At 42.2% G+C, this 25,376-nt stretch overlaps 2 protein-coding genes across 2 annotated transcripts; one reads left to right on the top strand and one right to left on the bottom strand.

Annotated features, from left to right (window-relative positions):
* Positions 1 to 3,377: 3,377 nt before the first annotated feature.
* On the bottom strand, positions 3,378 to 12,781 carry LOC100766959 (cytochrome c oxidase assembly factor 5). Its single transcript, XM_027386836.2, has 3 exons — positions 12,562 to 12,781; positions 10,633 to 10,716; positions 3,378 to 7,205 (listed from the first exon to the last, which is right to left on the bottom strand). The coding sequence occupies exons 1-3, from the start codon at positions 12,658 to 12,660 to the stop codon at positions 7,164 to 7,166; spliced, it is 225 nt and encodes a 74-aa protein (XP_027242637.1). The 5' UTR covers positions 12,661 to 12,781; the 3' UTR covers positions 3,378 to 7,163.
* Positions 12,782 to 12,827: 46 nt separating this feature from the next.
* Unc50 (unc-50 inner nuclear membrane RNA binding protein) lies at positions 12,828 to 21,937 on the top strand. Its single transcript, XM_027386835.2, has 6 exons — positions 12,828 to 12,985; positions 14,044 to 14,327; positions 15,538 to 15,658; positions 19,816 to 19,955; positions 20,042 to 20,143; positions 21,604 to 21,937. Exons 2-6 carry the CDS (start codon positions 14,048 to 14,050, stop codon positions 21,738 to 21,740), a joined length of 780 nt encoding a protein of 259 aa, XP_027242636.1. The 5' UTR covers positions 12,828 to 12,985; positions 14,044 to 14,047; the 3' UTR covers positions 21,741 to 21,937.
* Positions 21,938 to 25,376: the final 3,439 nt, after the last annotated feature.

Here is a 25,376-nt window from a genome sequence, read left to right as displayed (position 1 = left end):
CTTGGTCTCCCTTGACTCATTCTCCTACACTGGAAGTCTACAGCTAGCACCAGACTGGCACATTATGCCAATAGGCTTAGGTACCTGGGTTCATACACTTGTAAATGGGGGAGACTAAGGTCTTTTTAGCGTGTTTTTAGTTAATTTTAAATAGGGTGTATGGTTAAGAATAGGGGCATAGCAGACAGTCCCAGACCCCAATCCAAGTTCTGTCTCTCACTGGTCAGTGACTTGGGACAAGGCTGTTTTTGCATGTGCCAACTGTGGACAACAGATAGTGGCTGTGAGGATCTTGGTCTGATGTGTTCATAAATGTGTGTTCTTTCCTTTCCCTGAACAACCATGCTCTCCCCATCTGTGGGCACCACTGTGGTGTGACTTGCTAAGAAGCATTCTGTTAAGCTGCTGTGTTATCAGCAGCTTGTGTTGTTTTGACCTCTGCATCTCTTTCAAGGAACACGTGTCCAGTAATTTCCCTCAGAGATTCCTGGCAATGGAAAGGTTAAACACAACATAAACGTGTTTGTCTGAGAATCTACCATTGCTGTAGCCAATGCTTTCCCACTCTTTTCTCACAGACTCAGGAATGGAGGCTTGCTCCCATTTCTATTTCTTTGAGTCTGCAAATATCAAGTCTGCTCTACTGATACATGCAATTCTGTGAAGTTTTTAACAAACATTCTATTAACTCCTCTATCATAGGTTGAGGTTTTTAAAGCTGTTGGTTAGCTGGGTTTTGGCATCATCTACGTTAGGGCTACAGAAGTCTTAAATGTTGATGTAATTCAAAGTTCTTGCTCCCTTTGATGTTTGTTCTGAAAAGTTTGGGCTTTTCCACCGAGGATGACCATGTCCTTGTGACCATGTCAGTGTCTCTCTGTTGGAAGGCTGGGCTCTGGTGTGCAGTAGCTCCTTCTTGGCATACAGTGTGTTGTTTAAGACTGTTGGTGCTTTCTGCCTTCCCTCTCCTGCTCCAGGGTGTTTTGTTGTTGTTATTCAATGTCTTCCTGTTTTATTTGCAGTGTTTTTAGCATTTCATTTTTTTTGTATGTTTGTGTGTGTGTGTGTGTGTGTGTGTATGTATGTATGTATGTATGTATGTATGTGTATAGGCATGTTCTATGGGTGTGTGCCCACATGTGTCATGTGAGTGGGTATGGAGGCCAGGGGTTTGTGTCAGATGTCCTCCTCTATTTGCTTATACTACTGGAAGCTGTGGCTGCCTGCATGCTGGAGAGGCTGAGAACCTGGTAGCAGAAGAGGAAAAGAAGCCAGAAGCCTCAAAGCAAGAGAACCTGCGATACAGTCTGAGGCTGACGACCTGGAAGCTCACTGGTCTGAGTCCGTGCTGAACAGCTGAAGTACCTGAGTCTGACCTCCACTGGCAGCGGCAGCGGCAGCAGCAACAGAGACTTCTTAGAGCCTGCAGCACTGCCTGGCTCATTTTCTCTACTTCTGTTCCATCTGGGGCCCCAGCCTCCTGGATGTGCTGCCCACATTCCTGGCCTGTTTTTGCAGTTCCTCTCCTGTGTCAGTCGTCTCCAAAGTGGTCTTCCTACACACTCAGAAGCGGTGCTTTACTAATCCCTAAGAGCATCTCAGTCAGGTTAACCTGGCAGCTAAGTGCAACCGTCAGAACATCCCGTCAAGTCACTAAGGTCTGTTCTTCCATTTGTCCATTAACTTTCCATCCACACACCCTGGTCACTGTGATCTGGAAAAACTCCTCACACTCTTTCTTCTTCATTCAAAGCCCTGTATGGTGACATCACTTCAGAAAAAAAAGTCCTTTAATATTTTCATCATTTAATTTTTTAATAGTAGATAATTTATTATTTTTCTAATGTATTAAATATGTGGATATATTATTCATTTTAATAAAGGGTATGTTTACATTCTTTTAAAGACGATATCATGTGTATTTGGTCAGTCTTGCCATTTACCTTTGCATTTGTAAGGGCAAGTGTAATTCTTGCAATAAAGGAGCTACTCAGAAGTTTAAAAGATGAGGGGCCAGCAGGATGGCTCAACAATAAAAGCACTTGACATGAAGCCTGGCACTCTGAGTTTGATCCCTGGAATCCACATGGTAAAAGGATACTTGCTCTGGTCTCTGCATGTACACATGCACTTACTCGTGAAAACACACACAGAAAATGAATAAATGGCATATTTGTAGTGTTTAATTGAATTTTCCTATGTCTGCACTGTTACCTTTCTTTCCTTGTAATCATCAGTTAGATATTCTAGATGCAATGGAAGAGACCAAATTCACCAGCTCAAAGGAGAGGACAAACCTGGGAGCACAATGTGGCAACAAGAGCACAGTGAGTTTTTCTTGGGGGCAAGTGAGAGAGGGTGTCTGTCTTAGTTAGAATGTATATTGCTGTGATGAAACACCATGACCAAAAAGCAGGTTGAGGTGGAGAGAGTTTATTTCACTTACACTTCTACATTGTCCATCACTGAAGGAAGCCAGGGCAGGAACCTGGGGACAGGAGCTGACGCAGATGTTACAGAGGAGTGCTGTGTACTGGCTTGCCTCCCCTGCCTTCCTCATCCTGCTTTCTTACAGAGCCAGGGATGGCACCGCCTGCAGTGGGCTGGGCTCTCCCCCACTGATTACTATTTAAGAAAATGCCCTACAGCTGGATCTTATGGAAGCATTTTCTCAATCGAGTTTCCCTCCTTTCAGATGATTCCAGCTTGTCGAGTTGACATAAAACTAAACACCACAGTATCAGATAAACATGAGGAGGGTCAGGATGATGGGTACATGATGACTTTATAGTCATTTGATGACAATAAATTCTCTGTACTGGTTATATTTAATAATGAAAATTATTTAAAGTCCAACCCTCAGTGAAAAATCTGAAAAAGGGAATTTAGAAAACCGGTCCAAGGAGATGGCTCAGTGGGTGTATGTGCTTGTCATCAAGCACAAAGACCTGGGTTCTCCTCAGGGACCCACGGGGCAAAAGGAGACCTGACTTCCAGTTTGTCTTCTGACCTCCACATGTGTGTTACTGCATGCACACACACCTCAACACATGTTAAGAAATCTGACAAAATCTAGCATCAAAGAACAAAATGCTTAGAAATAAACAAAAAGGAGAAAATCTAATACACTGAAAACTTCAAATTTCTGCTGTGATTAGATGCCAGTAAATGAAAAAGTATCTTGTGGACTGGAGAAGTTACTCATGTTTAGTTATCAGTGCATTCAGATGCTCAGGAGGTTAAATGCATTCCTAACTCAAATGCCAATAGCACTTTATTCTTTTGAAAGAAAGAACAAAAAAATCCATCCTGCAATACAGACGCTCAAGGATTCCACATACCCAAAATAATAATCTTAAGAAAGAACAAAGATGGACTCATTTTCTGATTTCAAATTTTATTATGTTCCAGTAATTAAAATGGTGTCATTGGCATGAAGACATACAAAAGCCAAAAAAGAGACTCAGGCTTAGAAACAGCCGTACCCTGCATGGTGGAATGTTTCCCACCAAAGGGCAATGTGGAAAACTAGATATCTACATGAGGAGAATGGGAAGTCAAACCCTTAACTTACATCACACACAAAGATTAACTCAAAATGGACCAAAGAGCAAAGCTAAGAGCTAAAACTAAAATTCCCCAAGGCAAGCTATAATTAGCTCCACTGGGTGGGATAATACTTTTGTGGATATGACTACCAAAAACTCAACCAGAGTCAACTACTATTAATGAGCAAAGGACCTAAAACAATTTCTTCAAGCACTATATAAAGGCCAACAAGCATATAAAACATGTGGCATCACTAATCAGGGAAATGCCAAACAGAACCATTGGTATAGCTACATTCACACCCATTAGAATGGCCACTAAAAAAGAATAGGAAATAAATGACAAGGCTATCGGACAGTTATAATAATCCTCATGGACTGCTGACAAGAATATAAAATAGCATGGCTGCTACAAAAAAGTATGGCAGTGCCTCAAAATAAAAATAGAACTGCCCTACAACACAGACTGCTGGGTAAATGCTAAAACTGAAAGTGGGGTCCTAGTCCTAATGATTCCTAGTCCTAGTGATACTTTTATATACATGTTCACAGCAATAGTCAGGAGCTCAAAAGTGGAAACAACCGAGGTATCCACTTCTGATTAAGTAGGTAACAAGATAAGGGACACATACAAAGGAAGGAAATACATGATACACAATGACTGAACGAACCTTGAGGGTATTTTGCTACCTAAATAAGCCAATCCCCATCCCATCCCTGAAAAAAAACAAACAAACAAACAAAAAAAAAAACATATGCTAAGTTTGTATTCATACCAGGCACTTAGGGTACTCAAATTCAGACACAGGAAATAGAATGGTCATTATTATAGAGAGAGCATGCCAAGGGTAAGGTAGGGAGGGATGACATGACACTCTTTACATTTTGTGAGGTGAGTGAAGAATTCTACTGAAGACTGACTGCACTACAGTGTGAATGCACTCAACACTACTGACCTATACACTTTAAGATGCTAAGTTCTGTTATTTATATTTAACTAATAACTTGAAATATGGCTACAAATAAGATATATAAAATTATTTTGAAAGCAAGCCCAAGCCTATGGATGGGAGATAAAATTATAAAACTCTTCAATGAAGACATAGGAGTAAGTTTCTGTAAGTTTGAACTGGTATGGTTTCTTACAGCACACTGGAAGAAAAAAGAAACATTGTAATTTACCCAAATTAAAATGGTTCCTGCAGGTGTTGGTGGTGCATGCCTTTAATCCCAGCACTCAGAGGCAAAGGCAGATCTCTGTGAGTTCAAGGCCTGGTCTACAGAGCGAGTTCCAGGACAGGTGCCAAAACAATACAGAGAAACCCTGTCTCGGAAAAACCGAAACCAAACCAAAACAAAACAAAAAACTGTTAAGTCAAGCATGGTGGCTTGTACCTGTAAACTCAGCATTTTGGGAAGTGAAGCAGTTAAACTGCTTGCTCCAATTCAAGGCTTCATTGTGAGTTCCAGGACAGCCTGGGCTAAGACTCAGTCTCTAAAACACATAAAGGCAACACATAAAAATAGTGTGCTTCAAAGATAGCAAGAGATTGAAAAGGAAAAACCATGGGTTGGGGAAAAAAAAAAACAAGAACAAAAAAAAAAACAAAAAAAAAAAAACGACAACTATCTTTAAGGAACTTGTATCTACAATAATTTTTTAAAAAAATCTTATGGGAAAATGGAAAGATAACCCAATTGAAAACCAAACTGGAAACTGAAATAAGCTTTTCTGCAAAGGCAACATACAGATGGCCAATGAACACATGAAAACATGCTCATATTAGCCATTAAAGAAATGCAAATCGCCGGGGAATTGGTGGCACACGCCTTTAATCCCAGCACTCGGGAGGCAGAGGCAGGTGGATCTCTGTGAGTTTGAGGCCAGCCTGGTTTCCAGAGCGAGTGCCAGGATAGGCTCTAAAGATACACAGAGAAACCCTGTCTCGAAAAAAAAAAAAAAAAAAAAAAAGCAAATCAAGATCCTAATTAGAAGCCTCTTCATACCAAACATAATGTCTGTCAGCAATGTGAACAGTTGATGGTGTGGATACTGGAACCTAGTTACTTTGAGAGTATGAAGTGGTGGTAAAATCTCTGTAGAAAATGATAAAATTGAGTCTGTCATACAACCCTGTAATTCCACTCTAAGGCAAACATTAAATCAAACATGTTGAACTTTTTCACGGATGTTCACAGCATTAGTCAAAAGCCCTCAAGTAGAAAAAGCTCAGAGCTCATTAGCTGATGAATAGATTAGAAATATGGCCTATGTCTACTATGGAATGCTATTTTAGCAGTATTGAATTACAGATTGATGCTACATGAATAAACCTGTTAAACTTGGTAACAGAAGCTAGAAAAGACCATACTCTGTAACTCTACTTATATAACAGATATGGAATAGACAGTCCCATAGAAACACATACATTATTTGCCATTGAGGGCAGACTGCTAATGAGTGTGAGTTTCTAGAAATGATGAAAATTCTGGAATTACAGTGGTGACTGCTGCATGCGCTAACAATTGAAGGTTCAATTTTGTATCATATAAATTTCTCCAAATAAAGCTCTCTCTAAACGGAGGCTTTTTATACAAACACATCTCATAGTTTCTAATCAGAATTACGTTCAATTAAAATTGAAGCACTTGTGGGAGGTGTAGCTCAGTGGTAGAGTCTTGCCTAGCATGTAGAAGGCGTGATCCTCCACACCACAGACGTACACCAAGTTTGGTACATAAACAGCAGGACTAAAGGGCACATCACTTCCCACTCCCGTGGAGGACAGTACATAGGGCAGACCTCAGTGATATCATGGGGAATCCTCACAGCTTCAGAACTTTGAAAACAGCAAGTGAACTACACAATCCCTGACTGCTTTAGCTCCAGTTAACTACACAGTGATAAAGAAGCTATGACAACTTCCCACTGTTAAATGCCAAAAATCAAACTGGAATTTTAGTTTCCTGGTGGCTCTCTACTGTGTTAAGTCACCAAAAGTACCATGATTCTAAACTTTCTAGCCACTTCATGTCTTCGATATTTGCTATCTAGAGTGAACATCTGTTTAGGGATGAGGCCCATAACTCATTCAGTAAGATGGTAAGTGGAATAGGCACAGTACATAAAATCACAATCTAGCCAAGATCACAAAGGCTGGAGTAGGAGCATGACCCAGAAAAGACCAGAGTGATTCAGTAGGATATGATTTGTGGGCCCACACTCTCCTTTCTGGGCCACACAGACCTTGAGGATGTGGACTAAGGTTGGCATTATCCCATTATGAAGAGAGGGCTGGATTAAACTGAAACCAAGAAACAGAGTTGGAAGAGCCCTGGCTCCAGGTCCTAAGGTACCAATTGTGCCAGTCACATTATGGCCTCCCAGGTGCACACACTTTGTAATCTGACTGAAGAGTCATCTCCTATAACTGACTTCACATGACAGAGTCATTCAGAAACAGCACTTATCCATTTTCTCTAGTGTTCTCTGGAGAGAAATCCTGGTCCAGATGTCAAGCAGATGCAGCAGCTACTGTTGCTATGTTGGCTCTTTTCTGCTAAGGACCAGAGAAAATCCGGGGTGATCTTCATCTTGCTTTCAATATAATGTTATCAATATCCTTTTCTTCCTCTGAATCTTGATCTGGTATCCAACTGAAAACAAGCATACATACATTCAATCAGATCTGGAATAATAATTTGATCAAACACAGTTCTGGTAAGGGATGTCAGTAACTTTATAAAAGAAGCAAACTAGCTTCCAGAAAAATCAAAAACTTGGCTGAGCATGTGGTTAACGCCTATATCCAGCTTTCAAGTGGCCAAGGCAGAAAAACTGAAAGCACGAGGCTAGCTGGGGCTACCCAATGAGACCTTGTACTAACAAAAGAAAAAAGTGCAAAGCCAGGAGGAAGAATAATGAATGGGGCATTATGAACAAAAGAAACCACAGCTCTTCCTAAGGGCCAACAAAGACTTGCTTCTGTAAAGTTGAAAACACATTTACCTTTCTGTTTAAGTATACTCAGTGAATGTTCTACCAACCCTACTTTTATAAATTCAATATACTTGAAATTTTTAAATAGCAACTGGAAACAATGACACAGGATCATGGTATTAAAAGTCCTTGTGTTCCTTCCTCCTAGGCTGACCCCAGGCTCTTTGACTTAAACCTCTCAATGGAGTCACTTCCAATGGATCACAGGTGGAGAACAGGGTCTGAAGTCAGTGTATGGCAGAATTTCAAAGTCAATATAGCTGTTTAGAAGTTTCAAAGGAAGGAATTATTTTGGAGATAGACCCTGTCTGTGAGTCTGACAGTATAACAGACAGCCACTTATTTGAGCATAGCATAAAGCTGCAGTGAGCTTTTTAAACAATATATAAATATTTTTCTGTACTATGCACTGAACTCAAGGCCTTACACATGCTAGGCGAATAGAATGTATAGGAAAACATACATTCCCTCTCGCTGCATTCAAGAAACACACCTCAACATCATGAACAGACACTACCTCAGGGTAATGGCACTACATACTCATCAAAGGAAAAATCCACCAAGATGACATTCCAGTTCTTAACATCTGTGCCTCAAACACAAGGACACCCAAGTTTGGAAAAAATAAAACAAACCCTACTGCTACAACTGAAATCACATACTAACCCTCACATACAGAGAGTGGAAGACTTCAGTATTCTCACCAATGGACAGGTCATCAAGACAAAAACTAAACAGAAATAATGGAGCTAACAGTCATTATAAACCAAATGGACCTAACAGATATTCACAGAACATTTCACCCAAATACAAAATATACCTTCTTCTCAGTACCTCATGAAACTTTCTCCAAAATTGACCATATACTCAGACACAAAGTAAGTCTCAACAGATAAAAGAAAACTGAAAGAATTTCCTGCATCCTATCAAACTATCACTGATTAAAGCTGGATATCAACAACACCAGAAACAACAGAAAGCTTACAAACCCATAGAAACTGAACAACTCTCTACTGAATGAAAAATGGATCAAGAAAGAAATTAAATACTTCTTAGAAATTCAATGAAAATGAATACACAGCATACCTAAACTTATAGGACACATTGAAAGCAGTGCTGAGGAAAGTTCATAGCACTAAATATCTACATTAAAAATTTGAACATATCTCATACTAGCAACTTAACACCACACCTGAAAGTTCTAGAACAACAACAAAAAGACACCCAAGAGGAGTACAAAGCTATAAGTTGCTAGATTCGTAGATAAGTGTCTTATCTAGTCATCAGAAGGGCTTCCCCTGGCAGCAGAGGGGAACAAAGGCAGAGACCAGACATTATATGGAGAGTCTAAATTGGAGGTCTCCATCAAATCCCTCCCCTCAGAGACCAGGGAATCCAGAAGAGGAGGAGAAAAGATTGTAAAAGTCAGAGGGGATGGAGGGCACCAGAAGAACAAGCCCTCTGAGTCAACTAAACAAGGTATAAATGAGCTCACAGAGATTGAGACATGAAGCACAGGGACTACATGGGGCTACAGCAGGTCCTCTGTGTATATATTACAGCTATGGGCTTAGTATAGTTATGGTTCTCTGACTCTTTTCTCATGTTGGGTTACCATGTGCAACTTCAATATGTAAGTTTTTGCTTCATCTTATTTTATCATGTTTGGTTGTTATCTCTTAGAAGCTTGTTTTTTTCTAAAGCGAGAGAGAAAGGGAGTGGGGAGGGGAGGTGGGGAAGAACTGGGAGGAGTGGAGGGAGGGGAAACTGTAATCAGGATATATTATATGAGAAGAGCCTTTTAATTAAAAAAATTACTCAGAGGCAGATAAACTGTGAAAAAAAATTTAAGAATTAGTTCATACCCATAGGATATGCTAAAGAGGTAGAGGCAGGAGGATCACAAGTTCCAAGCCAGTCTAGGCTACCACTGCCAGGTGTGGCAGGATGCACTTTTAATCTCAGCACTCGAGAGGCAGAGGCAGGTGGATCTCTGTGAGTTTCAGGCCAGGCAGAGCTACATAGTGAGACCTTGTCTCAAAAAAAGAGGAGGAGGAGGAGGAGAAAGAGGGAGGAAGGAAGGAAAAAGACAAGGAAGGAAGGGAGAGAGGAGAGGGAGAGAGAAGGGAAGGAAGGAAGGAAGGAAGGAAGGAAGGAAGGAAGGAAGGAAGGAAGGAAGGAAGGAAGGAAGGAAGGAGAAAGAAAAAGGAAGACTGGGCTTTAGGTGAGGAGTCTCAGGAGTCTGCTGTCATCTGATGTGATGATACAGCAGAGCCTACTATCCTTTACTAATCATTATGCCTTCCCAATGACTGAAACAGGCTTTGAAATTCTTCACAAGCTCAAAGGCTTGCATTTCACACAGTTGACAAAACTACACAAAGAGGGAAGGCAAGAGAACTACACAGGGAGGCCTGTAATAAATGCAGGAAGAAAGAGTCCTATCACTTGAGAGAAACAGCACAGTCAGACTGCATTTCCCTTCCACTCTCCATGGGTTTTAGTCTCCTGTGTGCTGAACATCTGTGCCCTCTACTTCTTTATGAACAGAGGGCAAGAACTCCCAGTGTAGTCCCAAAGGCAGCAAACACAGGATCAAGCCCATCAGTGTGCCTTCTTGCATGGGAAGCTCACATTTCTGGCTTCATACTTTTTCCATGGAAACCCTGTAGATCATTCAAGAATATTACCACAGAATCCCAGGGACTAGTGATGTCAGGTGGGGCCCTCCTGCCACCATCCAACACTCCAAAATACAAAAACTGACACTTCCTCCTGCTCATGTAAGGCAGAAGTGCAAACACAGTCCACAGCCTTCCAGGCTTGTGTAACTGCCCAAATGAGAGGAATTCATGCTTCTCGATGTCAACTCCCATTTACACTTGTTGAGACTTCAGCCTCACACTTTGAGAAAACCATGGCAGTCAGCAGCCCTGCAGGATAACCAAGTTAGGGGCTTTTGTGAATGTTGCCTCACACTTACCACTGGGGTCCAAACACTATATCCAAATCATTTCACTTCAACCAAGTTATTTAATTCTACACATAGTTAACAAAAGCTTTTCAAAATGGTTAATCACTTACCATTGATCTTTTACACTCAAAAAATGAATACTGTAAAGCTCTGCAGTATCCTTCCTTCAAACACTGCCGTGGGGATTTTCCTTCCTGTGACACACAAACCAATATGAATACCTGGGAAATTGTCCCACAAAGCACAAGACAACTGTTCTTCTGAAAGAAGTTCTTTTTTTTAAAAAAAAAAAAGTTAACTTAAGAAAGTTCTTAATCCCTTTTAATAATCTTGGTGGTTTAAGAGAAACAAATATAGCCAGGTGGTGGTGGCACATGCCTTTAATTCCAGCACTTGGGAGGCAGAGGCAGGTGGATCTCTGTGAGTTCAAGACCAGCCTGGTCTACAAGAGCTAGTTCCACGACAGGCTCCAAAGTTAACACAGGGAAACCCTGTCTCAAAAACCAAAAAAAAAAAAAAAAAAAAAAAAAAAAAAAAAAAAAAAAAAAAAGAGAGAGAGAAAAGAAAAAGAAACAAAAAATAAATGTAAAGATTAAATAGTTGAGTGCTCTGAGTCTCAGGTTTTTAAATTTTATTTTATGTGTATCAGTGTTTGCCTAAATATACAGATGGGCCCTACATGCAGACCTGGTACAGGTGATTATGCACAACCATATGGGTGCTAGGAACCAAACCCAGGTCCTCTATAAGAGCAACCAGTGCTCTTAACCACTGAGCCATCTGTCTTTCCAGCCCCCAGAGTCTTGAGATTTTTAGAACACATCATTAATCTTTACATAAGCCTTCCTGTGGATGAGAACTATGAACTGGATGCCTTAAAATGAGACCCTTTTAGTGTTGGTACTAAAACATTGTTTGCAAATGTTAATGGGGGGCTGGAGAAATAGCTAAGTGAATAAAATGCTTGCTATGTATGATGTCTTCAGTTCAGCACCGACATAAAAAGCTGGGCATGAGCAGAGCAGTGGTGGTGCACACCTTTAATCCCAGCACTGGAGAGGCAGAGGCAGGCAGATCTCTGAGTTCGAGGCCAACCTGGTCTACAGAGCTAGTTCCAGGATAGTCAGGCTAGTCCCAGGACAGCCAGAGCTGTTACACAGAGAAACCCTGTCTTGAAAAACAACAAAAACAAAAACAAAACAACAACAAAAAAAACTGGGGCATGATGGTAGGTGCCTATACTTTCAGAACTTCGTAGTGGAGACAAGCAGATCTGGTAGTCTAGCCAGATAGATTCAGTGACACACCTTATCTCAAACAATAAGATGGAGGAACTAGAGCTGAGTGAGTGGGCAAGAGGGCTTGCTTTTCTGAGGTCAAGATCATATACATGTTCTGTTGATAGAGACACACAGGAAAACCCTTTGGCAGTTCCAACTTTTCTGGCTTCCCAGGAGTCATTAAATCTTAAGAAGTCTATCTCAAAATTGGTTCTGAACCCCCGCCGCCCCCCTTCTCCTCACTAGCCCCACTGGAACTTTATTTCTTAACATCCCAGTTCATACCTGCTACCCTGCGTTTCTCTGAGCCCCTACAGTTCCCACTGGCAGCACACAAAACACAGGCTAATGTTGAATTCCTCCCAGAATGCAATACTGTAGGTTTAAGATGGGCTGGAGATCGGCAGGGAGGGATTATGGCACGCCATAAGATCACATTAACTTCCACAGTCTAGAAACCAAGGAGCTACAAATCTCCATCACAGATCAAGTAGCCATACGAAGCAGGTACAGACCTCGACAGCTTCCCTTGGGGTGGGGGTCTGCCCAGAACTGAGCAGAGTGCCAGCATTCACTTCTTGAACTGAGATGATGGCTTACTGTTTACAAAAGCCTGAGACTGGGTGGTACGTTAGTTATCTCCCATGAAACACCAGAGAGAGAGAGAGATGTGTCCGAAGTCAGGAGCTAATGCTGCGACCTCCACCCCCGACCTGATGGCCCTGGTAGGCCGCGGAGCGCTTTCCCCGGACGCGCTACCTGAAGCACACAGGCCGACTGCAGCAGACACGCGCCCAGGTCCTCCTTCACGCCCGCGCACGCGCCGCCCTCCACCTTGTCCTCGTAATACCGGGGCATGGCGGCCCCGCCGCCCTCGCGACACCGACACCGATCACCGTCTTCAGTCGCCGGAGGACGCCCGGACGGGCGCGGGCTACGCCCGCTGACAGCGTCAGAGGAAGAGACGTCCTCGACAACTTCCGGCCGGGAGGCGATAAAGACGACGCGAGTCTTGAGCGTGTGCGCATGCGCAGCGGAGGTTGCGACCATGACGTAAATAGGAGGCGCCGTGAATGCTGGCTACGTAGTGGTAAGGGAAGTAGGCTCTGCGGCGGCCCGGCTCGACTGCCGGGCGAGGGTGGCAGTGGTCCCGGGCCCAGGGCGAGGCAACACGGGCCTTCAGGTGAGTTCTGTTCAGTGTGAGCAGGGTGCCATTCGTGCTGACGGCCGTTTCCACGGACAGCTCGTGGCCTGGCGTCTCAGCGGCCGGGGTAGGGGGCAAGCCGGCGGCCAGCAGCTCGAGCCCGAGGCCCGCAGTGGGCAATACCAAAGACGCCCGTTTACGTTGGAATCGCAGAAATAGAACCATCTGTTTGTTTTTATCCTAAGCAGGTCTGGAAGTTTGCACGGGAGACACATACACCGAAACCCTTACGTTGCTTGATCTTAACCCAAATGTCACTGGGCGGTCTGTAGTTCTTGTTGACAGCGGCCCCGCAGGCTTGGGGAAATAGAGAGCCTCTGGCGGGGCGTGGCGCCGAGGTGTGCTAGCACCTGTGCAAAGGGACGCTGGGCGGAGGATAGGGCGGTGACCAGCGTTCATTCAGCTTCGGACTAGTTGGACTGGACCCTCCGCGCTGTTATTCATCCTACCCACCAGCTATTCTGGGAGTAAAACCACCAAGGGTTGGAATTTGCATCTTTTTTTTTTTTATGTCACATTTTGAATAGCCAGGAGTTTGCTGGCCGTCGGTGACGGACTTGTACGAATAAGCTGTGTGTTTTATCTTTTCAGTATCATTGCTTTCAGCTTTAAACGAAGTATTTTGCCGTTGCTGTTTTGTTTGAAATGTTGGCCATTAAAAACACGGAATTTTGAGTCAGAGTTCTAGTCTTAGTCCCATGCCCATGAGGAGGTCCTTTCATATCTCTGTGCTGCTTTTTTCCTCATCCTCCACTATTGATAGTTAGCTAATGCAGCTGTCAAAGGCTTGATTAAAGTGAAGGGTGGAAAACCATGGACTGGAGATAAGTGATTTCAGGTGATGCAGAAGAAGGTGGCCCTGCCCTTGATGGAAGTGCTGTTAACACTTGCCAGGCCCCAGAACCAATTACTTTGCTTCTGGCCCCTAATCCTTCCTGAAGGTAGCAGGAAAAAATGTCACAACTCTCAAGAGGAGTGCCAGTAGCCAGACAGTTCTTAAAGATTACATCTCAGAGAAATGTTTTTATTCCATCCAGGAAGATGCTACCAAGTACTTCAGTGAGTTCTTCAATGCAGGGGAATGGAGTCTTGAATTCCAGGGATGCAGCGAGACACACAGCCGGAGCAAAACGCTACAAGTACCTCAGAAGGCTTTTTCGATTTCGGCAGATGGACTTTGAGTTTGCTGCATGGCAGATGCTCTACCTGTTCACTTCCCCACAGAGGGTTTATAGAAACTTTCATTACCGGAAGCAAACAAAGGATCAGTGGGCCAGAGATGACCCTGCTTTCTTGGTCCTCTTAAGTGTCTGGCTCTGTGGTAAGTATGTTAGTTACAAGCAGAATAGTTGATGAACAAATGGGTATTCAGATGAAACTTATTTGGAGAATCTCTTATGATAATGTATTTTTTTATATAATTTTTTGTTTGAATAGAAACATTATTTTACTTGTCAATCCCAGTTCCCTCTCCCTCCCCTCATCCCCTGCTCCCCCCATAATGTATTATTGAAGCTGTCTCATCCTGAATCCCTTCCCCCCCCCCATCCTGTCATCCCGCCCCCAACCTTAAAAAGCTGCCAGGAAAAAAAGTAATGTTCTTCCTGGTTCAGACTGTAACACACATGCCAGGGTTAACTACTGTATTGGGACACTGAAAAACAGGGGACAGGATTTACTCCACAGTTACTGTTGTTTCCTTCTTTTTGAGACAGGTTCTAGATATGTAGGCCAGCCTGGCCTTGAACTCAAGATCCTCTTAACTCAGCCTCTTGAGTGCTGGCATTAGAGGCATATGCCACCACACTCACTGACTTAAAAAAAAGATGGGGGGGAGAGGGAGGAAGGGGAGGGAGGGAGGAGAGAGAGGAGAGAAGGAGAGGGAGAGAGAAGAAAAGAAAACTAATGTGAACCTATACCAAAAAGTGTGCAAAGAAATGTTAGGATGGAAAATTACATTTCATAATGGTGCAAATCTGTGAGGCTGGAGGGTTGTAGTGGTTGATGGGGTTTTTTTGTTTGCTTGCTTGTTTGTTTTGTTGGCTGGCAGGGGTTGAGGCAGGACATTGGTAGGACTAGGGATAGAAACTAGGGTCTTCAACATGACATGCAAGTGCTCTACACAGAGCTATAGCCCCTGCTTTCAGAGTAAGCATACTGGAAGTACTGATTTGAAATTGAAAAACCACCTTCAAGTTCTCCTGTACATCAAGGAAGCATCCCAGTCAACTGTAAGGTATTGATGTGTAGGTACTTTTCACATTTAATTGGATTTAAAAATAAGTTCCGTGCCTTCTGCATAGGTGTTAGTTCTGAGTACCCGGTGTGTCATGGTAAACAAGCCCACGAATCCAGTTCCTTTTCCTGCACTCAAAGAGCAGCATTTATTTCTGTATCAGTTGCATATAACACATCTTGAGGGTTTTATTTCATTGTCCATATACCATCATTACACTTGGGGCATACAGATGCCAGGGACTATGTCTTGTACCCTAGAGCCTAGCAGTGATTCTTGTAACTCTTTATTTCAGTGTCCACCATAGGATTTGGCTTTGTGCTGGACATGGGATTTTTTGAGACAATAAAGCTGCTCCTGTGGGTTGTATTCATAGATTGTGTAGGTGTTGGCCTTCTGATTTCAACATTAATGTGGTAAGTACCATAATGTAGTATATATATATATATATATATAATATATATAATATATATATATATACTGTTGGCCTCTGTTTACTTCAGAGGAACAGTAGCTAATGGAAATTGAATACAAATAGAGTAGCTGAAGTGGTCAGATTGACTGCCAAGATTATTGTAACTTCGCCTCCTGTGTCTGTACTAGATCAGAAATACTTTAGTGGGTGCTTATTGTCACTCTAGCAAATCCCAGAATGGCTGCATCCTGGTAAACCCTGATTTTTCAAGATAGTTGTCCTGATTCTGCTTGTGTCTGGTTAGCTGTTTTCTGCAGTTGTCAGAGACCTCCTCCAGCTGCATAAGTGCAGTGTTTAGGTGCATTCACATCTAGAGGGTTATCCTTTGGACTTTTCCTTTGACTCTTTGACATTAAAGTCATTTGTGTTTGAAAAGGGTTTGGATTTTAATATGGCTCCTTCCTGCGGAGAAGAAAGCACATCCAGAGGTCTCCAAAGGCCCTCAACCCGCTTCTGTCTGGGGTTGATTGAGCACAGTAGTTTGGTGTTCAGCTTCCCACTTCTCTCACAGAGAATGCTCCTGTGTGGTTGGTTTTCTGGGCAAAGGGTATAATATGTGGATTATGTACTGGATGAAAATTGAGGAGGAAGGTCTGGAAAGATGGCTCAGAGGTTAAGAGCACTGGCTGCTCTTCCAGAGGTCATGAGTTCAATTCCCAGAAACCACAAGGTGGCTCACAACCATCTATAATGAAATCTGCGGCCCTCTTTCCTCTTCTGATGTGCAGGCAAATGTGCAAGTAGAACATTGTATATGTAATAAGTAAATAAAATTTTTTAAAAGAAAGTTGAGGAGGAAGCAGAAAAATCTTGGACCATTTTTACTCTTAGATGGAGGTCTACATTGCTATCCATCATTTCTTAGTGGCCTTTATACATTGGAGTTAATTATTTCATAGATGCTTTAAGGGATAGTGGGATGGTGGTAGGTCCTTGGTACCTAGATGAGTGTTTGGTATATGGTAGCTATTACTATTTTAAACAAAATGCCAAGGCTATAACCTCTGAGATCAACTTTTTATTTTCTTTTGTAACTATTGGTTTTATGGGTACTGGGTAGTTAATGCTATTATGTATCATTAATCTAAATTTCTAAAACCTGACCCAAGATTAATATTGCTTATATAAATCAGATATTCGTTGTCAAGCAACTTATGGGGGAAAATAAGTAAAGCTTCCAAGAATAGTTTGTTGCAAGTGTAATCCTATGAGTGTAGATTCTGTATAGCCACAAAAACCAAGGCATCCTGGAGGTGATTAGCTTTGGTTTGTCTCATAGTTTGATCAAGTAGAAAAGGACTCATTCTGCTGTTTGTGAGAACATAGGTGTCATAAACTTGTGAGGAGCTGAAAGTAGAAACAATGACACCCCCCCAAAAAAAAAAATCGCAAAAGTGTCATAGGAACCAACACAAGGCTGTGTTTTGGGGAGCTATGAGACACTTGACTCCTGGTTCCAGGATGTGCAAGTGCAAGGCACGGCTGTGTGCAGCATCATGGTAGGTCTGGGGACAGGCAACATTATGTGGCTATGAATTAATGAGACTCACAAAATAGCCTTGATGGGATTCAGAAAAAAAAAATATAGGCCTTTATGTTCATGTCTGCAAGTGTGGGTTGGAGGTTACAAGAAAAACGGAGAGCTAGGAGGCTAAGAGTGAAGAAAATGAAGTCAATTTCACACTGTCAAAAAAGTCTTCAGCATGGCAGTGAAGGAGCAGAGAAGTGGGGAAGCCAGGTACAATCACAGGGGATGCCCAGAACCATGTGGTGGTGGTGGGATAAGGAGAGAATTTAGAGCTTCCCTTGATAACGGGATTGGTGGCTAGGGAGTTAGGGCTTAGGAGACTGGGAGATGCTGGTGAAGCATTCTGTGTTGGCCATGCTGAGTCAGGGAGCTGGGGGGATGTTAATGGAGGTGGTGGCAGCAAACACAAAGGAGAGGACTGGAAACCCACAGACAGCAGTTTGGCCTGAGACATGGCCATCTTGGTGTTGGGATAGAGCAGCCAGTTAGTTGCCTCGAAGTTCTCTAGGAAGGAAGGAAGGTCTGTGCCATTTAAGGTATGCATGGAGGTGCAGCAGGGGGGCAATGATTACGTAAAAGAACTTCTGGGGGATGAGTTGCATACTACCCACAATTCCTTTATCATTCAAATTTATGAAGTTCCATGTGATAATATATATATATATATATATATATATATATATAGAGAGAGAGAGAGAGAGAGAGAGAGAAAGAAAGAAAGAAAGAAAGAAAGAAAGAAAGAAATGATCAAATCAAGGTAATTAAGAGTTTCCATCCCAAACATTTCCAGCTTATTGGTGTTGGGAACCTTGAAGTTGTAACTCTTATAAAATGTTTAGCACCACTGTGCTATGAGCATTCAAATTCTTTGCTTCTATTTTGATAGCAACAGTCCAACCTCCATCAGCCCTTCTTTCTTAGCATCCGGTGTCCATGATTCCATTTCCTGTTACTCTGAGGTCAAGGGTTTTGTTTTGTTGTTGTTTTATCCTTCCTTTCCTGGCTTAGTTCACTGATTTTGTAAAATTGAATGGCACATATTCTTGGCTAAAACAGTGCTTGGTGAGTTAGTTTGTCCAAGTGAAGCACTATTGTTTTGGCTTTCTGATAACTATGTATAGACTGTTATTTTTTGCCATGCTTTCTTGATTTAATGTGTTTGACTTGTTGTGCTGTTTAAGTTAGGAGCTCACACTATAGTCCAGGCTAGCCTAGAACGTAGCATGTAGTCCAAGCTAGCTTTAAACTAAAAATTGTTCTGCCTTCACCACCTGCACCACCACAACCTGACGCTGTATTTGTATTCAATATGTAAGATATTAAATTGAACTAAAATACAGTGACACATGCTCAGCTGTTAAAAGCACTTGCCCAGTTTAATCCTCAGGATTCACGTTAGAACTAACTCCACAAAGGTGTTCTCAGACTTCACTCCCCATAAATAAACACTATAATAGTAATAAATGGTATTTAAAATGCATTAACATAAGAAAGGACATTTCCAGATGTTTATAGAACAAATGGTCCTTTTCATTGAGGATCTGGACACGATAGTTTTCTGGTAAGTCAAGTTGTAGAACAGTGAGGGAAGCATGCATACACTGTTTTGTCTGGGTGTACTACTAGCCAGCCCCTTCCCCCCATTTCCTATTTCCCTCACTTTTAATGGTAAAAGATGACAGTCTTGGCCCTGAGTATTTATTGTTTTTTTTTTGTTGTTGTTGTTTAGTTGGTTGTTTTAGATACCATGATTTTAGTGATATCCTTTAGGCCCATGGATTTCCATTATCATCTACACACTACCTTAGACCTTTCCTTTCAACTACAGGCTTTGTATTTAACTTAGTCTTTGTTGGTAATTGAACACATTTGTCATAGCTAATTGCAGGGCATGGTCAGTGGTACCCTAATCAGAGTTTCTCCCTACAATTAATCCCAAGTCTTGCCCTCTCCTTCTCAGAACCATTTTGGGACCACCAACCTGTGCTTGGCTGATAGCAGTGCTATCTTCCTGCTTGCTCCGGGCAAGACTGTTGTGACTTTCTGGCTTCACCTTCAACTAGTGTTGTACACCTCATCCACTTCCACTGTTCGGTGACTCTAGTGACAGGCTATTGTCCTCTTGTCTGTGGAGTCTGCAGTCAGATTGGCCACCAATGAGACTCTGTCAAAACATTTCTTGCATCTTGACTCTCTGGCTGCTTCTACCATGAGTAAAAGATTGAAAAGTCGCCACAGACATCTGAAAAGCAGGCTCTGTGTTTCCTTTGATTAGCTACCTGCTCTATTCCTTCCTTCTTACAGGCACACACAGAACTTCAGCTGTGCCAGGCATCATCAGTGCCATGCTTCTTTACCTAAATGTTGAGATTTAAAATCTTACCTCAGCTCTGCCCATCTGCCATTCTCCATAGTGCCATGCCAGGCTTCTCCCACTAGAGGGAAGGCAGAGACATTGGCCTGTTTCATTGCTCCATCTCTAGAACATTGGTAACATGTGGTGCCCAGAAGGTTGTTGGTACTGAAAGAACTAGTACATTTGTGTAAGAAGTTCTCATTTTGCTCTTCAGGTTCATCTCCAACAAGTATCTAGTGAAACGCCAGAGTAGAGACTATGATGTGGAGTGGGGGTACGCTTTTGATGTGCATCTGAATGCATTTTATCCACTCCTAGTCATTTTGCATTTTATCCAGCTCTTTTTCATCAACCGTAAGTATTTGTTTCTCAGATGTTCTCAAAGTTCTTGTTGTGTGAAGAGACTCACTATATGCCTTTTTTTTTTTTTTTTCTGGCAGATGTTATCCTCACAGACACATTTATTGGATATTTAGTTGGAAATACCTTATGGTTGATTGCTGTTGGCTATTATATCTATGTAACCTTCCTGGGATACAGTGGTAAGTTTTGGTTTACAGATGTCACAGAGAAGGGTGTAGACATCAGCAGTGGATTTACAGGGCATTGACACACTCTATGGTTCACTCCATATGATCTTAATTTCACAAGTGCACTCACCTTTTAGCTTACCCACTGTCCACAAGTAGAGTTATGACAAATGTTACATGCCACTCTACTTATTTCTAGGTTACAGGCGGAAGTCCCTGACTGTTTTCTTGTGTGGATTCTGGCTCTGGTTATTAACTATGGGCTAGAGAGGAAAGGGCATGGGCTCATGGTTACAAACCTTTCTTTGGTTCTGTGTATGATCCTGGGGTCTGCTGATCCCAGGCCACATTTGCAAACTTCCTGCTAAATCTTCTCAGTTATTTTTCCTAATGTGAATGAAGAATACTCTTAGGCTGGGAATGAGTGTAGCTCAGTAGAAAACCTGCCTACTGTGTGCAAGATCCTATATTCAACCCCCAAAATCCCCATTGCTAAAGGATAGAGATCTTAAAATTGATCTCACAGAACCATCCACAGGATGGTTGGTTCCAGCTCTTCTTTGCTGCTTTGGATGACTGGGACCTTTGACTGTTCCTCATCCCATGACCAATTTTCCCAGGGATCATTTCATTTTCCATTTGCCTTGTTTGGGGTATTGGGGTTTTTCTAGGGAATTTTCACATTACCTTGCAAGTATTGTGATCCACAGCACTAAAGCACTGGTTCTCTCACAACTGTTGAGCATAGTGTCTAAGAACTGCCTTGATCAGTGTACGTGGGGAAATGAGTTCAATTCCCAGCAACCGCATGGTGGCTCACAACCATCAATAATGAGATCTGGTGCCCTCTTCTGGCCTGCAGGCAGAATACTTATATACATAATAAACCTGTAAGCTTAGTGTTTACACTGTGTAATGCCTTAGTTCTTCCCCAAAGTTTTTGAGTTATTGATTACCCCTCAATTTGAGGTATGTTGGTCTTGCAATGGAAACACTCCAATGCCTAAAAGTGATTTTGTCCCATATACAAGCTATCAGGCTTGTATATGAAAGTACCATAATGAGGTCCATTACCTTGCATGCTAGCTTACACTCCTGGGGCATTTGTCTAGGTCAGCAGTTCTCATGGGTTTTGACTCCTTTGGGGGTCTCATCAGACATCCTGCATATCAGATATTTATGACTCATAACAAGCAAATTAGTTATGAAGTAGCAATGAAATAATTGAGGTTGGAGGTCACCACAACATGAGGAGCTGTATTAAAGGGCTGCAGCATTAGGAAGGTTGAGAACCACTGGAGAGTTGTTTGTCCCTCTACTCAGTTTCTCATCAGCCCTAAATGAGATGTGTCTGTAGTTCTGCAAGCAGCATCATGGTCCTAAGCAAAGTGTGCTCCTTCTTTGGCCCTGTGTGGTGAAGAGCCTTTTTTCATCATGTTCATCTGTCAGTCATATCCTTTTTTCTTTTCCAGCACTGCCATTTTTGAAAAATACAGTAATCCTGCTCTATCCATTTGCACCTCTCGCTGTGCTGTATGGACTGTCGCTGGCACTGGGATGGAACTTTACCCACATGCTGTGTTCCTTCTACAAGTACAGGGTGAAGTGAAAGGCCCCGGCAGCATTGTAGCGGAACCGTCTGGTACTGGGGAAGGGACATGCTCTTGTAAAGTCTGTAAATTATCTTTGTAGATATCTTAAAGATGTAAAGTTTACAAGCTTAAGATGATGCTAACACTATTGTCTAAACCATTCCTTAAAACCAATCAAATGTACATTTCTAATAGATATTTTTAAACTAAAGCATGTAATTGTTTAATTATTTAACCTAAGCTATATATAAAATATCAAGGGCACAGCCAAGGGTAAATGTCACACACCATCTTGTTGTTGGCAAGATGTACAGACTTATTCAGCCTGCAGTGTGACTCACACAGGAGCCCCTGTCATTGAAATACAAAGCAGTCCCCAGGGGGGCTACTCTCCTTTAAGAAGTGACTGTGTGTATATGTGGCAGTGAATACCTGTGTAGATGACAGCCATTGTCTCGCCAGAATGTCGTGTTTCCCTTTTAAAGATTAAGTAAACACCATAGTAAGAGCACTAAAAACATTCATTCATTTTGAGATATTTTTATTAGAAGGAATCTTGGTTCAAACTTCTTTATTTCAAATACACATGGACAGTTATAGCAGAGACGGTTATGAAAGGCACAATCAACAGGACATTATTAGGTTTCAATTATAGCAGCAAACTTGAAAATAAATAATCTGCCTTTAAAAATCCAACAGGTACCTCAAATATTACTGCAGCTATTAACTGTTCAACCCATGAAGACATTGTGAGCAAAGTATGTACAATACATTTGAGGAGGAGGGAAAAAACCTGGTACAACCTAGCAAAGATTCCTTGGGCTACTCCAAGAACCATCCTCCAGTGCAAAGACAGCCTTTCTGGAGGAAGTGCTCTCCTGATCAATTTTTTTTTTTTCACTCCATGGGGGAAACATGACTGTGAGGCTTAGTGGACTCTACACTGAGAAGAATCTGTCCCAGAAGCCCTTTGTATGGCTTAGGCACTGTGTTTCCAGGAAGTTTTACACCAAGCTGGAGCAAACACAGCATTTCCAATAAAGAATGGAATGCTAAGCAAGCTAAAGGACCCCCACAAATTCGTTCTGGGACCAAGTGCCAATGACTACTGCAGCTGTAGGAAGCAGTCTCCTTAGCATCCACTTTTCCCCATGATGAACCAGCGTATTGAGCGCAGCTGGAGTCCCATTGTGCATATTCTACCATGCTCACCCTGGGAGTGGCTCCCTGCACACATTCTTCCCCCTCCCTCAAACTCAGGTTTCTGACACTGTACACACAGGGTCACATGCTGCCTGGAGTGTGCTCTTGCTGTCTGCTTGTTCACATAGGAGCCTTTTTAGGTAGTGCAAAAACCGGGGAAGGGAGCATTACAGAAACAAGGCTTCATTTAGCTAGTGATGGTATGGGGCACGGGTAACAAAATCCTTGGTTTGCTTTTTTTGTCTTTGTAAAAGACTGGTCATCTTTTTAGCATTGTATGTTCACATGCAGTAAATTGAGCATATTTAGCATAGCATATATCTGGTAAGATTAATCATTGAAATCCTTACAACTATCAAAGTTTAAATTTTACAAGCTATAAATGTTGCTACATAGCTTGGGAATGCCCTTTTCTAGAAAAGGGTTGAGCTGGGACTTAAGATCCCTTACCGAATGAAGATGACAGCACAGGCCGTGTGACCTGATAGTGTTTAACCTCTAAATTCTTTTCCTTCAAGGCTATGGCAGTATGATTAAAAAAAAAATAGGTAAGCACAAACAAACGAGTGAACCAAAACAAAAATAAACTTCATTATCAATTAACGGCTTGGAGTCAGAGGTATTGTGAAAAGCATCAATAAATATAAAACCTTGGTTGGTACATACAGGGTTTGAGCTGTGATAGCTAACTATTGACTAAATGGTTTTAAAGAATTACTCTTATAGCCCAAACTCTAGCAAATATGTTCAGCCTGTAGCCCAGGATAGCAATGAATGGCACAATTTAAAATTGTAAAGCTTTTGAACATTTTTGTTTTAGTAACTGGACTGGGTGGTTCTTGAGTGTGAACCCTGTAGACAACAGCCCATGCTTCAGTGTCAGAAGGGTAGGCAAGCCTATGATTCAACACAAGGCAGGAGTTTTTCTGCTCTTCAGTCTGATCTAAATTACCGTGGTTCTTCAAGTACTTCTGGCAGGCCTTCCAGTCAGTGTAGTTTAACTTCATCTAAGAGAAAAAGATGCCCCACACCCCCACCCCTACAGTCTCATCCTGGCAGTTATTTTACAAAACACAAATACAAATCTAACTTGTACTGGAGATGAGGATCTCTGACACAGAACATCCTGAGACCTAGGAATGAGCTTATACTGTGTGTCTATCAAAAAATATCAACAAGCTGGCTATGGTGATGCCTATCATATCAACACTTGAGAGGCAAAACTGGGGGGGACAGAATTTCAAGGCCAGCCTGGGGTACAAAGTGAGACACTGTCTTTAAAAAAGAAAAAAGTAACCTACTGTAGGCAATCAGATATGAAGACTACTCAAGACTGTCTTAATTCTTCTTCTGTTGCTTGTTACAAACACTACAAATCTAGCAGGCTTACCCAAGCTGTCTGGGTAGGGCCCACTTACAAAGCTGCAGTGAAGGTTGCTTCCAGGTTGGCCTCCCATCTGAAGACGTCCATTTCCAAGCCTGGGTAAGTGTGTGGGGTAGGACTGCAGCTCCTATTTCCTCAGCTGGTCATTAAGGCAGGCCACCTGCAGTCCTTTCCTGGTGGCCCCTCCCACTTAGGCCAGCAATGGTGTTGGGAGTTCTGTGGCTGCTTCGTCTCACTTTCACCAGGCCAGCATGGCTCACAAGACCGGATCAGTCACCCACAGATAATCTTCCTTTGCTAAGTAACAAAACATGACCCTGGATCGTGGTCACAGTTCTTGCCACACTGAGAAGGGGAGGATATTCTACAAGGTCATTCTTAGAATCTTGTGTAACTGAAAACAGACACTATTAACTGGGACAACCTGCTGAACACACTCTTTCCACATAGCTAAACTTTTCTTTGAGGGATAGCACTATTGAGGACTTTATTTTTCATTATCATGAAAGACTAAAAAGGACTCTAGTCAACCACTATCCTGACAGCTTTTTGAAACAAGCACACCTGATCTTTTACATGAAACCAGCAATTTCAAAAACCACAAAGAATTTTTGTTCAAACACACCCTAATGGATGCATACACACACACACATCTAGCCTACAAGCTGAATTACCCATCTGCATTCACTCTTTCTCATGCTTTTTAGTCCAACATACTTTTTGAGGACACTGATACAATGCATGCTGGAAAGAATGATGGCACTCACATACAGCCAGGCAATCTCGGTCTTCTCACCAAAATACACACTTTTGCCTGCACTGGGATGAATCCACAGGTCTGCTTTCAATGATGGCAGCAGGACACATTACTCCTTCCTTCTAGAATATTTACACGAAACACCATACTGGCTAGTAATGTCCTGTATTTCTCAGACCCAATATGGTGGCTGCTGGCCCCATGTGGGCACAGAGCTCAACTTTTCATTGTAACAGCTGCTGTGTACTCTGTGGCTTCTTTGGGGCCAGCACTACTCTAAGAGTCTAGTTTATCTGAAATACACACCAG

Source organism: Cricetulus griseus, assembly GCF_003668045.3.
Source record: "Cricetulus griseus strain 17A/GY chromosome 1 unlocalized genomic scaffold, alternate assembly CriGri-PICRH-1.0 chr1_1, whole genome shotgun sequence".
In the NCBI taxonomy this organism is placed as follows: Eukaryota; Metazoa; Chordata; class Mammalia; order Rodentia; family Cricetidae; genus Cricetulus; species Cricetulus griseus.
The sequence above is the reverse complement of the archived record's forward strand: the minus strand, read 5'-3'. Positions and strand labels throughout refer to the sequence as shown.